The 14,638-nt window shown below is 41.2% G+C and overlaps 1 protein-coding gene across 1 annotated transcript in view; it reads left to right on the forward strand.

The window, feature by feature from the left end:
* The window catches only part of Atp13a5 (ATPase 13A5), a 123,994-nt gene that overhangs the window by 59,538 nt on the left and 49,818 nt on the right, over positions 1-14,638 (forward strand). Inside the window, exons 14-16 of the mRNA XM_059277338.1 lie at positions 1,535-1,685; positions 12,245-12,331; positions 12,933-13,089. Of these exons, the coding sequence (XP_059133321.1) occupies positions 1,535-1,685; positions 12,245-12,331; positions 12,933-13,089 (395 nt within the window). The remainder of the gene's footprint in view (positions 1-1,534; positions 1,686-12,244; positions 12,332-12,932; positions 13,090-14,638) is intronic.

Raw genomic sequence — 14,638 nt, forward strand, 5'->3', positions numbered from 1 at the left:
ACAGGTTTCTTCCTGTCCCAGTTACCTTGTGAATCCAAAGACTTCTTACTTAGAGAGAGCTCCATGGGTTTATATGCAACATCACAATATTATATATATATATATATTTATATATAAATATAAAAAATTATATATAATGTGTATCCCCAAACACCCTGAAATTTGGTTTTTGATTGACCGGTGGCAGTCTATATATTGAAGGAAAAATCCATATCCAACTCAAAGAAGGGTTGTGTAAACATTACTCTTCAGGTAGAATACTGTGGTTGAAAATTGAAAATCCCCAAGTGAGCAGAGGACCGTGAGCAGAGAAATCCCTGAACAAGGAGAGACAGTGCAAGAAGCTTAGTCTTGCTCTAGACTCAGGGCATGAGGATATTGGCAGGATGAGCAGCTGTAAGATGAGTTAGAGCTAGGGGCAGGTAGCCTTGATTAGCAGGTGGCTCAGATTGTGCCTGAGTATGATCCCTTTCATCCAAGAAATCTGTATGCAGCTCCAGGTATGTAGCTTGGCTTGTTTCTAGATAGCTTTTCTAACTTAAATTATCCCATTTCTCCTTAACTATGTTTTGCCTCTGGACTTTTTAACCTTTCCTCATTTTATATGTCTTTTCTTCTTACTCCATGACTGGCTGTGTGGCTGGCCCCTGGCATTCTCTTCTCTTTCTCCTTTTCTCACTCCTTCTTCTCTGGAGCCTAGATTTCTCCTCCTATTTATTCTCTCTGCCTGCCAGTCCCACCTATCCCTCTCCTGCCTCACTATTGGTCATTCAGCTCTTTTTTAGACCAATCAGATGTTTTAGGCAGGCAAAATAACCCAGCTTCACAGAGTTAAACAAATGCAACATAAAAGAATGCAACCCATCTTTGCCTCATTAAACAAATATCCCACAGCATAAACGAATGTGACACATGTTAAACTAATATTCCACAACACAACACAAAGCAACTCGCGTAGCAAATTTAAAACAAATATTCTAATAGAATACCACCAAAAGTTATACTAATGATAGCAGAAAAATATTAAAATTTCATGATGAAACTATCATGTTCCATAGCTGTGTGCGTATATACAAGCTCTGCAGCTTATAATGTAACAGTAGTCTATGTTCTGAGCCAAGGTGTTCTGGACATTGTTCCTTGATTTTGCCTGGTATGCTGGCATGTGCCATGCCACTTGGGCATGTTGTGTGTTCAGAACCAAGAGTGCAGTGAAGTCATGGGAGGCGACACAGGTAAGCACTGCACAAAACATCTTGGGTTCATTACACATTTGATTTTGAATTCATTTTGTGGTTGCTGACATCCAGAAACATTTAACTGTTGCCATATTTTTTACAGTCCCCACCTTCCTTCACTCAATCCCATATGGGCTGTGCTCAGAGTTTTAAGAAGCAGTGGTGCAGACTATGGGAAAGTCACTGCAGGGGGCGAGGGTAAGGGTCAGCTAGTTGGAGTGCTGCCTCGGTAAGATGTAAGGGGCAGATCATGCAACTTATTTTATTGAAAGTTCTAACACGATCTTCTTAACCAGTTTCCAGGCAGTCCACAGCTTTGCCTCAGGCCAGCCTATGCCCTGGGGCCCACTGTGTGCAGCCATGACCAGCTGCCACTCCCTGATCCTTCTCGATGGAACCATCCAAGGAGACCCTTTGGACCTCAAAATGTTTGAAGGCACTGGCTGGGTAAGGTGATGGCTGTATCAATCAATCAAATGAGGACTTGAAGAAACTCTCATTGGCAGAACTGGATCCTTCTTAATTCAGTTACAAATCTAGAAAATGGCCATACTTTATCATTAGTTATTGTTACAAAGGAATAACCATTGCAAATATAAATTTCCCCAAATTTCATCAGTATAGATTCATGATACAAAGTGATTGGATCTATGGCATTTTCTTCAATATCATGTACTTTGATGAGCTTCACTTTCATTATTCTCTCTTGACCTTCCCTGGATTGTCATTCCTCCGTGTAAATAGTCTCCTTTGTGTGTACATATCATATATACAGTGTGTGTGTGTGTGTGTGTGTGTGTGTGTGTGTGCAATCTAAGTCCCACATATGAATGAAAACATGCAATACTTGGCTTTCTGAGTTTGGTTTATTTCATTTCATGTGATCTCCTGTTCCATCAGTTTTTATTCCAAATGACATAATTTCATTTTTATGAATGAATCAAATGATGTAAGTATGCCACGGTTTCCTTATCCACTTACTTGCTGGCGTACACTTAGGTTGCTTCTGTAGCTTGGCTGCCGCAGACGGTGCTGTAGTAAACATTAGCGTGTGGACGTCTTTGTGATAGGTTGAGTTAGATTCCTTCAAGTGTGATCCTAGGAGTGATGAAACAGGATCATACAGTAGTTCTCCTTTTAGTTTTTTCAGAAATGTTGGTAACCATTTTCATAGTAGCTGAATGATTTTCACGACTCTCAACCGTCTCTGTAGGTTTCTTTTTCTCTCAATCCACATCAGTGTTTGTTGTGGCTTGCTCTCCCAATCCCAGCCTCTCTTCACTCTCCGTTTCCTTCACTGCTCAGAAGCGTGTTAACGTCACGTGATCCCATTTGTCAAGTTTCGCTACTATTTCCCGAGCTGTCAGAATCCTTTTCCAAAAACCTGTGCTTCCGTGCGGGTCATGAAGTGTTTCCCCAGGAGTACTAAAATTTCAGGTTTTAAAGTCTTTGATGCATTTTGAATCTTTATTTTCACCAGGTAGCGATGGGAATCTGGTTTTATTTTACATGTGCAGATCCAGGTTGCCCAGCACCATTAGTTGAAAAGATTGCTTCCCCCAGTATACATATATAATCAAAACTCAGATGGCTGAAGCTGGCTCACCACTGGGTCTTCTCTATTTCCTTGGTCTGCACTCTATGTTTACGTCAGCACCATGTTGATTTTGTTACCGTGAATCTGTAGTATGATGTGACATCAGCAGTTGTGACACCTCTAACATTGTTCATTTTGGCTCTGGTTTGCTTTTGTACATCCATATGAATTTTAATATTGTTTTTCTTTTCTGGTTCTGTGAAGACCATCTTTGGAATTTTTATGGGGATCACATTAAATTTGCAGGCTGCCTTTGGTAATATGGCAATGTCTATAATGTTGACTATCAATAATGTCTGCCTATCAATGACCATAGGAAGTCTATATCCATCTGGGTTGGAAAAGTCAGTCAAAGCTTCACTGCATTGTTAAAAGTCATTTGTTAAAATTTGAGTACTCTTTCAATGAAGCTTAATTTTTTCTTTCTTATTATTATGTATATATATATATATATATATATATATATATTTCTATTAGTTCTTAAGAATTTCATTCATATCCTAAGTAACTTTTGCAGCTGTTATGGATGAGGTTACTTTCCGATTTCCTTCTTGCTATTGACATACAGAAAAGCTAGTGTAATTTGTTTGTTGATTTTACGACCTGCTGCTTTGCTGAAATCTCTCATCACATCCAAGAATTTTATGGTAGAGGTACTCCGGCACTTCAATATAGGAACATGTCATCGGCAAGCAGGGATAATCTGGCTTCTTCCTGTTTGTATGGCTTTCATTTTTCATTTTTTGTGATTACTCTGGCTACGACTTCAAGCACTGGATTGAGTAAGAGTTGAGAAAGCACACACTGCTTTCTCATTTTCACTTTTCTAGGAAATTCAGTTTTTCCTCACTTGATCTCATGCTGGCTGTATTGTTGTCACGTGTGGGGGTCTCTGCAAACACCAGGACCAGCACAGCATTGAGATAGGGGAGGCACAAAGGAATTTGATTCAACATTTGGTTCAACAAGTTTGTTGCTGCAAACTTCAAGCGTCTGACACCAGGTAGTTTATTTTAGGTATATTTTAGCACAGCACAATCTAGAAAAAAAAAAATCTTCCTGGTGATAATTAACCCAATTGCGAGTGAACACCAAAGCTTAAGACACGATCACATTAAAACTCTTACAAAGTACAAGTAAATACTTGTATAAAAATGGGTTCTGTAGATTAACTAAGAAAGCAGGCTCCAGGTCAGCAAGCTCATGATAGGGGTCTGGGGGAAGATAGTGATATATAGATCAACTGAGTTAAATAATCTCAAGATAGAGGTCTAGGGGAGCTAGGAGAATGTGCAGACATCACGTTCCGTTCCCAATGGTTTCCCTGGTGCTTATCGGTGAGCACAGAACCTACAGTCAGATATAGTCATTATTCTGCTGATATCTATTTGTTCTCCTCCTGGTTTCTTCAGAGCTGTTATCATGAAGCCATGCTGAACTTTATCAAAGGTCTTCTCTGCATCTGCTGACATGATAAGTGATTTCTGTCCCTAGTCCATCTGTGTCTTCTACATGTACTGATCTGTCTGTGACTCACTGTCCTTGCATCCCTGGAATGAAACAACTTTGTTATGATACACAGCCTTTCCACTGTCTTTTTGATTAGTAAGTATTTTACTGATAATTTTTGGAATCAGATCAGAAAAATGGGCCTGTAGCTGGGTAAACTGTTTATTGGCTCCTTAGACACTGTCAGAGTAATCCTGGCTTCATAGGATTAGTTCACTTTGGTTCCCTTTCATTCTATTGTGTGGAATAATTTGAGGTACACTGCAGCCACTTCTGCAAAGCTCTGGGAAAATGTGGTGGTGAATTAGTCTGCTCTTGGCTTGCCTTAGTTGGGAGACTTTTTGTTGTGGTGGTTGTTGCTGTTCAATTTATTGATTGTCATGGTTCTGTTTAAGTTGTTTACATGTCTACATTCTCTTGGTCATATGTGTCTAAGAATTGACCTATTTCTTCTAGATTTTCCAGACTTTTGGAATATGTTTTCAAAGCATTTCCTAGGGATCGGATTTCACTAGAATCTGTTGCAATCTCCCCCCTTTCATCTCCACTTTTATTAATTTGGATCTTTTATTTCTGTCAGTAGGTTTGACTAAGGCTTTATTGAACTTGTTTATCTTTTCAAAGAACCAAACCTTTGATTGTTTTTTTTTCTGTCCTTTATTCTTCATTTTATTGACTTCAGCTCTACTCTTATAATCTATTTTCATTTACTACATTTTGGTTTGGCTTATTTTTTTTAAGAGGTAAGCCATTAAGTTATGTATTTGAGGTTTCCCTGATTTTTACATGTAGAATATCATACTAATTCATGTCCACTAGAACTAACTTTGCTGTGTCCTAAAAGTTACAATAAATCATGTTTTTATTTTTATTGACTCTAGGAATTTTTTAATTTCCTCCATGACTCTTTCAGTGACATATTGATCATTCAAGAGAATATTATTTATTACCCACCCATATGGGTAGCTTTTCTTGCTATCGATTTTCAGTTTTATTCTACTGTGAGCTTATAAAATGTAAGAAATGTATTTTACTTTTTAAGACTTGCTTTGTGGAACAAAATATGATCTGTTTTTGAGAAAGTTCCATGGGCTTCTGACAACAGTGCATATTCACAGCTGATAGGTAGGGTATTCTGCAGATATCTGTTCAACCAACCCATTTGATATGTTTGATTTACAGTACAGTCAAACAATGAGCTTTTTTTGTAGATTTTTCTGGGCTGGGTGTTTTATCTGTTGATGAGAGTAGGGAATTGAATCAATGCAGCATTATTGTATGTGGCCCCATCTGTCTTTTAAGTATATTTTATGAAATTAGATGCCTCAACACTGAACCTATATCTTTAAATTTTCTCACCTTCTTAATGGATATTTTCTTTTAGTAGCATATAGTGACCTCTTTTATCTCTTGTTACTAATTTTGTTTTGAAATCTACTTTATCAGATGTAAGACTGGCCAATTCTGCCTGTTTTCTGCATCTTCTTGATGTAGGGTTTATAGTTTTCTATTCTTTGATTTTCAGCTTTTCTGTGTGTTTACCAGTGAAATGTGTTTCTTGGAACCACCAAATGGTTCTTGTGTTCTGATTCAGTCATCTGGTGCATGTCTTTTAATTAGAGATATGAGACCACTAATATTCAGGACTATTATTGAGAGATACTTTCTATTTGCTGTAGTTTTATTTATTCTTTTTCTAGTTGAAAACTGTTTAGTATTTTCATGAGGCATTGGGGCTTGCTGATTTGTTCAGTTGGGTGTGTTTGACTCTTTCCTAATTTTTATCTATTTATCTGTTCTTGCCATGGAATTTTCTCTTTCTTGTGCTATCCTGTTGTGACTATCATCCTTCTCTGTATGTAGAATTCTTATAAATATCCTCTGCAAACTAAGTGGCTGTGAAATGCCTTAGTTTCTTCCTATCTTGGGATGTCTTTATTTCTTCTTTAAGTTAAAAAGTAATTCTACTGTATATAAAAATTTTGGTTGGATGTTTTATACTTCAGGGCTTTACATACTTCCTTCCCTGCTTTCCCGGCTTTGGGGCTTTCTGTTGAGAAATTTGATGCTATTCTGAAAGTTTTGCTGTTGCAAGAAAGTTGTGATTTCCCTCTTGCAACTTTTAACATTGCTTCTTTCTTCTGTTGTTTTAACATTTTAATAACAATCTATCTTGAGGTTGTTAGGGTCCACAAGAAGGCCCATAAAAGACCACCAGTCCCGTATGCAATCAACAAGAGCGTTTATTAAAAATTACCAACATGTTGGGGTCTAACTCTTTGACAAAGTGGCAAATGGTGACCCGGAGAGAAGCTCACTGCCTCCTTTTAAGCAGGGTTAGGGGAATTCCAAGGAGGGGAGGGCTTAAACAAAAAGTTCATAGGGTTAGGGACTTTCTAGCAGCAGGGTAGGGAAGACTATCTTTAGCTAAGAGAAGTCTGTGGGGTACCTGCTGATGATTTGCCCCTGAGTTGCCAGCTTCAGTAAACAAAAACTAAGACCTGGTCTCTCTCAGGGCTACTAGGGAGCCTGTCATGGCCCTGGTCTGGCTCCCCAGCCCTCTCAAAGATGTTCTTTTTCAGTCATTCCTATTTAGGGTTCTAAATGTGATATATATGTATATATACATACATATACATATATATATGTATATGTATATATCCATCCCTAAATTTGGGGAAATGAGTTCTACAATTTCATTGAATAATTCTTCTGTATTTTAATTTTTATTGCAAACCCCTCCTTCTACCCCTATGAATTCTTTGGGTTTTTTTTCTGTTGATCATATCCCAGATTTCTGGCAAGTTGTGGTCATGTTGTTTGTTTGTTTGTTTTTTAATTACTATCTGAATGTAACATTTTCTTGACCTTATCTTCTATCCTTGATATTTTTTTTTGTTTGATCTAGTCTATTAGTGGTGCTTTCCACTCTGTGTGTGTGTGTGTATTTTGACCGATTGAAGTCCTTCATTGCTGATTTTTAATTTATTTAAAATCTCAATTCCCATGCTGAATCCCTCCTCCCTCTGTATGCATGTGTGTAATGGTATGTGTGGAGGGCAGTGGACAGCCTCAGGAATCAGTTTTTATCTTCCACACAGTTTTCCTGTTTGCTGCTGTGCACCCCCAAGCTATCTTGCCTACCAGCTCCTGTGAGTTTCCCTTTGTCTGCCTCCGGTCTCACTGTAGGGACACTGGATTCACAGGCAGGTGGTACTGTGTCTGCTTTAAGAAGACTCTGGACTCAAGTCCTCATTCTTGACGACAAGCACCTTACCACCTGAGTTAGCGCCCCAGCCTCTACATCAGTTTCCTTTCTTCATTCATTTGCTTGTTTAATCCTCCATGACATCCCTGAACATTTTAAAAAGTGGAATTTTGAATCATTTGTCTGGGACTTCAGTGATTTGTTAGTTTTGTTTCAGGCGTTTAGGAACCGTAAGCCTTTGAAGGTGTCGTTACTCGATCTGCACGTCTGTTTGGGTAGATGCATCTTTCATGGTTTTCCCCATCTTTTGGTCATTTTTTTTTTTTCATGTGGATCTTCTCACTGAGTAGTTTTCTCTTGAGCTTATGATCGCTACCATTTAGAGGGAAGAAGTGAAGAGCAATAACAAAAGCAATGATTTGTCAACAATCAGGTAGTAGAGTAAAAAGCCATTGGGCACACCATTTACATTCCCAGTAAGGGTAGAAAGTGAAAGAGCTATTGATAGGATAAGGTAGGTATTTAAAGATGATTAAGATTAGAGATATCAGTCATTAAGAAGTGAAAATAAGAGGAAATGAAGTAGGAATTAGAAATAAAGCCCGTAGGCTTAAGCTTTGGGAAATAAGAGAGAATGGGATAGAATAGGTGCCAAGAAAGAATAATTGTAAATCTTAATCAAGTGACATCAAAACCAAAACAAAAAAATAGCAAAACAAAAAAATCAAAACAGTATACTAGTAGTCGATACTTTTCCTTGCTGGGCTGCATGTGGACTCCCCTCCCCCTAGGTCATCTTTGAAGCTTGCATCGCTGGTGGGAAAGTGGCTATTACCTGTCTGCTGCTCAAACAGCTTGGAGGGGAACGGCTGTATGCAGTGTGCTTTCGGTGTCTCTTCCCCACTCCCTGTGTGGACATGACTTGAAAGCTGTTCCCTGATGCTCGGAATGAGCATGTCCGGCCCTCCGCATGAAGTGTCCTCCTGGCTGCTGTCCTTCCTCCTTACTATGCTGGTTGGTCACACGTTCCACTCTATACTTCAGTGTCTACGATAGAGGCACACACATGCTTGTATTTTCTTTTGCAGTTGGATAGTCTTCTGTTTCCAGAGTTTGGGATGCTTTTCTGCCAGTGTCCGCAGTCGGCACAAGTTTGTGTTCAAGTCAGCGCTGTTTCCTTGTTCGCAGACGTTGAGGGCAGTCAGACGCTTAGTGGAGGGAGTGGGCTTTTGGCTTAGGAGGTGTAATGGTGCTGAATAGTCTGATTGCCCTGGAGGAGCAGCTTGCTTGTAGTATTCTAGTTCCCTTTCTGTGGCCACAATAAAAATATCCAGGACAGCCCAGAGCCCCAGGATAGAACCAAACACAACTGGTTAAAAAAAAAGTCAATGAAGTGATTAGTAGTGATATTCGGCTATACTCATAGATGGGTGCCTAGCCCAAATGTCATCAGAGAGGCATCATCCAGCAACTGATGGGAGTAGATGCAGAAAACCACAGCCAAACGCTAGGTGGAGCCAGGGGAACCCCACAGAAGACGGGAGGAAGGATTGTAGGAGCCAGAGGTCAAGGATACCATGAGAATACTGCCCACAGAATTGACTAAGCAGGGCTCATAGGAGCTCACAGTGGCAAACATGGACCCTGTACGGGTCTGAACTAGCTCCTCTGCATATATGTTACAGTTGTGTAGCTTGGTGTTCTTGTGGGGCTCCCAACAGTGGGAGCGGAGGGTGTTTCTGACTCTTTTGCATGTTTGGGGGACTCTTTTCTGGGAGGTCTGCACTCACTCTCTCTCTCTCTCTCTCTCTCTCTCTCTCTCTCTCTCTCTCTCTCTCTCTGAAGGGAAATGGAAGAAGAATGGATCTGGGGGAGAAGAGAGATAGGGAGGGACTGGGAGAAGTGGGAGGGAGGGAAACTGTGGTCAGGATGTAATGTATGAGAGAAGAATAAAAAGATAATACCTGGACAAAAAACAACTTAAGGGAACGAGAAGTTTATTTCAGCTTACAATTCTAGGTTACAGTCTGTCGTTGTGGGGAAGTCAAGACAGGAGCCTCAGACAGCTAGGCCCCTCACATCCACAGTCAAGAGCAGAGAGAAATGAATGCATGCATGTTCTCTTGCTTGCTTATTTGTATTCTCCTTGGTCTCTACCCGGCTGCACAGTTCAGATTCTCCTGCTAAGGGAATGATCCCACCATGAGCTGGGTCTTCTTCTATCACTTAATTAAGAAAACCTCTACAGGCATGGCTACAGGCCAACATAATAATTTGTCCCGAGTTGAGACTGTCTTTTCAGATGATTCTAGGTTGTGTCAAATTAATAATTACAGCTAAGTATCATACAGAGTTTCTCTCAGAATCAGATTCTCCTCAGCCCAGCCTATGAGGTAGAGAGGCACAGTGTTACCTTCTCCAGCATCTGCTCCTGCAGTACCTATGTTATTATTATGAATAATAATAATAATAATAATAATAATAATAATAATGTGTGAATCTTCTTTGGATGAATTCTGTTCTTATCGTAACAGGATTTGTCAACCTCTGTTTCAAAGAATTCTGCTACAGAATACAACATGGTATAGGAGTCCATAAATTCATAATTTGGGGAACTGCTCTTTAAACAAACTTAAATGTAGTTTTTGATTAGGGATCTTCTTTAAAATACTATGATTAATTTTGAATATTCAAGGGATAATATGGCACATAGCATTCACAAAACCTATTTGACCCTAATTCCTTCCAGATAGGCCAAAGGCTGATACCAGAGTTCCCTAATAACCTTGAAGAAACAGTAGTCTAAATCAGACTCCCAAATGTGGCTGACAAACATTTGCAATGTGGAAATGCAAGTAAGGAACTGAATCATTAATTGCAGTTGTTTTTGGCTGATTTAAATTTAAGAAGTCACAGTGTCTGGTAGCTACCGTTTCACACACCAACAAAGATGTTCGATGCTGCTGTGACAGCGAGTATTGCTTCCCACCTGTCCCTGGCGTGTGGATCTATAACTAAGACTATACGTCTCTGATCTCGTCTGTACCTTTGCAATAATAGTGCCTCCCTCACAGACTTGCGTGAGCACTGAGATTGTGAAGGAATTTGGGCATTGTAAAGTGGCAAACAAATAGAAAGTATTTCTTAGTAGCTCCCTTGATCAGCAACACTATGCTGACCTCCAAAGAAGGGTTTCAAAGACACTTAAAGTAATATATAAAAGGCATGGGAAGGCTGGGGAAAGGTCGCGGGTAGGAAAGTGCTTGCCATGCAAACACAAGAATGTGAGTTTGATCTCCAGGACCTTGGTAAAAAGATGGGCATGGTGTTGTAATCCTAGAGCTGGGGAGACAGAGACAAATGGATCTCTGAGTGCTTGTGGCCAAATAGCCTAGCCGAATCAGAGTCCTGGGTTCCAGTGGGAGACCCTGTCTACAACACATCACAGATACTGCATGCACCTTCCTGAACACTTGGGTGCACACATGTGCACACATGTGCACACACACACACACACGCACATCTCACAGGAAAACATTTAAGTTGAGGACGAATGGAAACAAGTGACCACCCAGAGCATGAAGCACAGCCCCTAAGAAGCTGATGCCAATGAATAACGGGAAGTTTGGGCTCTCTAGAAGGCCAACGCTTAAAAAGGGAAACCCACTATAAAAGGAAATTCCTAAAGTCAGTAAGTTGAGAGGAGATTGTTGGCTCCGAAAAAAGGTTTTGATGCAAAGACAAGATTGTGTCCAGTTTCCTGGATCTTATTGAAGGAAATCAGTGAACTACCTAAAGAGCAGAGTCCTTCTCAGCTCCAGAGAAACCAATGTAGTGATGACCTGCAGCCATTGTTACTACGAGTCACTTGGATCCTGATCCTAGTGATGTCTCCTGCCACCTGCACTAATGATGTACAAGTTGAGGTCTTGTGTGTGAACATGAATCTTTAATGCCACCTCTGTCAGAACTGTCAAGATGGTCAGCTCCACCTCTAAACACAGCACTTTTCACTGAGGTATAGTCTGAGTCCAATGGAGCCTTCAGTGAAGTATCCTTGGTTGCCTGGGAACCTTCTAAAAGCTGAAGGACAATATCCTTACAGATTATTAAGAAAAAATATAGTAAACTCCTTTCCAGTATTTTGATGTTGGTTTATGCTGATTTCTCTATAATACTGACGTCTAATATTTGGATGCTTTATCCAAGGAATAAAATCCATTTCCAAATGTGCTTTCTAAGTTGGTAGCAGCCAGCTTGCTAGCCTTCTAGCTAACTAAATGGGACTAGGGACACAGGTGTGACATAAAAACGTGCTCTTGTGTTTATCTCGGGGGGGGGGGGCACAGCTGCTAACATATCGGAGAGATGTTGTGCTGGACAGCACTGAAGAACCGATCTCCCCTTCCAGTCACCAGACACAGCCATTAGGAAGAGCAGCTACCCCACACAGCCAGCGCTTCCCCGCCCCTTTCTACTTGAATGCAGTCGCAGTATTTTTGACATTTTTACAATGAAGTCCTTATTGTCAGTGAAAACAACAGAAATTTGACGATGATGGTGTTTAAGTCAATATCTGGGAAGAGACACTACAGGAAAAGGGTTTTGAAAATATTAGCACACTGCACACGGAAAACGATTTCTTTTTATTTGTCTCCAAGGAAATCTTATAGATGTTTCATTTTATAACAGAATATGGAAGATTGCCAAGTGGCTTCCAGCAAATTTGGCATGTCAGATTCAAGCCCAGTAATAAAACCAGGACCCAAAGCCAGTCAGGTACGATTTTCTTCCTTAGACCATGTTATTTCTTTCCCCTGAACACTGGAGAAACATCTCCGGTTTATGCTTTTACCGTTCGGCTTTCTCCTAATGAATTCCATAGTTGGTAGGGCCGTGCCTACAGTCCTGACTTGGCTCATTAGTGTTTTCAGCAAACACTCAGTGAGTGTCCATGCACGCTGGAGCGCCGAGCTAGACTTCACAACAAGCCCTGCTGGGTTCTGCATGGGAAGAGCTCGCAGTGGTCGGAAATCAATAGCAGTGCAAGTCAGTGCAGTCCACCCTGCCAAGCGCTGTAATAAAGGCTGGCAAAGGAGCTGTGGGGAGCGGAGCTGGGGATGAGTAGTGTGTCTGGGAAAAAGAAGCATTCCATTACAGAGGATGGCCTGGAGGGAGGTTAGGATTTCTCCAGCCCAGATAATGCATTGAGGGAGTCACTCTTGAATAGACCAGAAAAGTATAAGCGTTATAGCAGATGTAATATGCCATGATGTGGCTGGGCACATTGGAGGCTCTAAACCCTTTTGGTTGGCATGCATGCCTCTGCTGCGTACCTCTTGAAGGCTTTGTGGTCCCCTTCCCTCTGATGTCCTTGCAGAGTCCTGTGGACACCATCACCATCCTGCGCCAGTTTCCATTTTCCTCGGGCCTGCAGAGGATGTCTGTGATTGCCCAGCTGGCTGGTGACCTTCACCTCCACGTCTACATGAAGGGTGCCCCAGAGATGGTGGCCAGGTTCTGCCGGTCTGAAACAGGTACTGACATTTTTCTCTTTCGAGAGGTAAAACCTTTAAAAAGGCCAGACGCAGAAAACGGACTTCCGCACCACCACAACAAAGCACAGGACGACGTAAACCACCACAGGCGGTAAAAGGAGCGGGTCAGTTAGGCAAAAGTGGCACAGGAGAGTCTGTGAGGCGGGGCGGGAGATTTGAAGGTGCAGAGGTAAACATCTGGCTTTCATACAGCCAGGAAAGTACAGCCACCATGGGATGACACGGCGGATGTAGAGCAAAACCGTAGGAGGTACATGGGCTGGATGACTAGAGTGGAAACCTGGGGTGAGATTTGAACACTTGACCAGATCTGAAGAATTCTCTCAACTCTAGGCAAGTGGAACAGGGCTGGCTCTGCTATTAGGAGCTGAGACAGAGCAATAGGAAAGGAGATTGTGTGTGTGTGTGTGTGTGTGTGTGTGTGTGTGTGTACGTATGTATGTCTGTGTATGCGTGCACGTGTGCATGTATGTATGCCTGTGTATGTGTGTCTGTGTGTGTGTACATGTATGTATATATGTGTGTCTGTGTACGTGTGTGTATGTATGTGTGTCTGTGTATGTATGCCTGTGTATGTGTCTGTGTCTGTGTCTGTGTGTGTATGTATGTGTGTCTGTGTATGTATGCCTGTGTATGTGTCTGTGTGTGTGTATGTATGTATATATGTATGTCTGTGTATGTGTGTGTATGTGTGTGTGTCTGTGTATGTGTGTGTTTATGTATATATGTCTCTATGTGTCTCTGTGTGTGCATATGTATGTGTATGAAAGAGGGGGGACTGTAGGAGTCATTTCTCTTCTTCCACCATGTACCATGTAGGACCCAGAACTTGCATCTGGTCATCAAGCTTGGAATCTTGTATCTGTTGAGCCATCTCCCCATCCAGGGAAAATTCTTCAATAATTTTTTTCCTTTTATTGAAAATAGATTTTTCTTACATATATTCTGATTATGGTTCCCCTCCCCCAACTACCCCCAGTTCCTCCCTGCCTCCCCTCCCATCCAGATCCATACCCTTCCTGTCTCTTGTTAGAAATAAACAGGCATCTAAGGAATAAATAAAACAAAACAAAAACCAACCAGAACAGGATAAAACAAATGGAAAAAGCAAGAGAAGCACATATAGATGCAGAGACCCACATGTGCACACACACAGGAATCCCGTAGAAACACAGCACTGGAAGCCATAATGTATATGCAAAGGACCTGAAGGTTAAAAAAAAAAAAAAGCCTTGACAACATTGTGAGACAAGGAACCGCCAAAGACACCATTGAGTTCATTTTGTGTTGGCATCTGCTGCTGGGCCTGGGGCCTGCCCTTCAGAGTGGTTTGTTTCCTTAGAGAAACTCCTTTGTAGAAAACCAGTTTTTCACTTGCAAGTGGTTATCCATGGGACCTAGCTTCTTTAAGGATGGGGGCATGTGTCTACTTCTCCTTCCAGCTCTAGGGGCCCAACTGGTCCAGACCTGTGTAGTCCTGTGTGTGCTGTCTCAGTCTGTGTCCATCAGTTTTTCTATGTCAGAAGAC

The sequence above is a fragment of the Peromyscus eremicus genome, chromosome 12 (genome assembly GCF_949786415.1).
Source record: "Peromyscus eremicus chromosome 12, PerEre_H2_v1, whole genome shotgun sequence".
NCBI classification, from domain to species: domain Eukaryota; kingdom Metazoa; phylum Chordata; class Mammalia; order Rodentia; family Cricetidae; genus Peromyscus; species Peromyscus eremicus.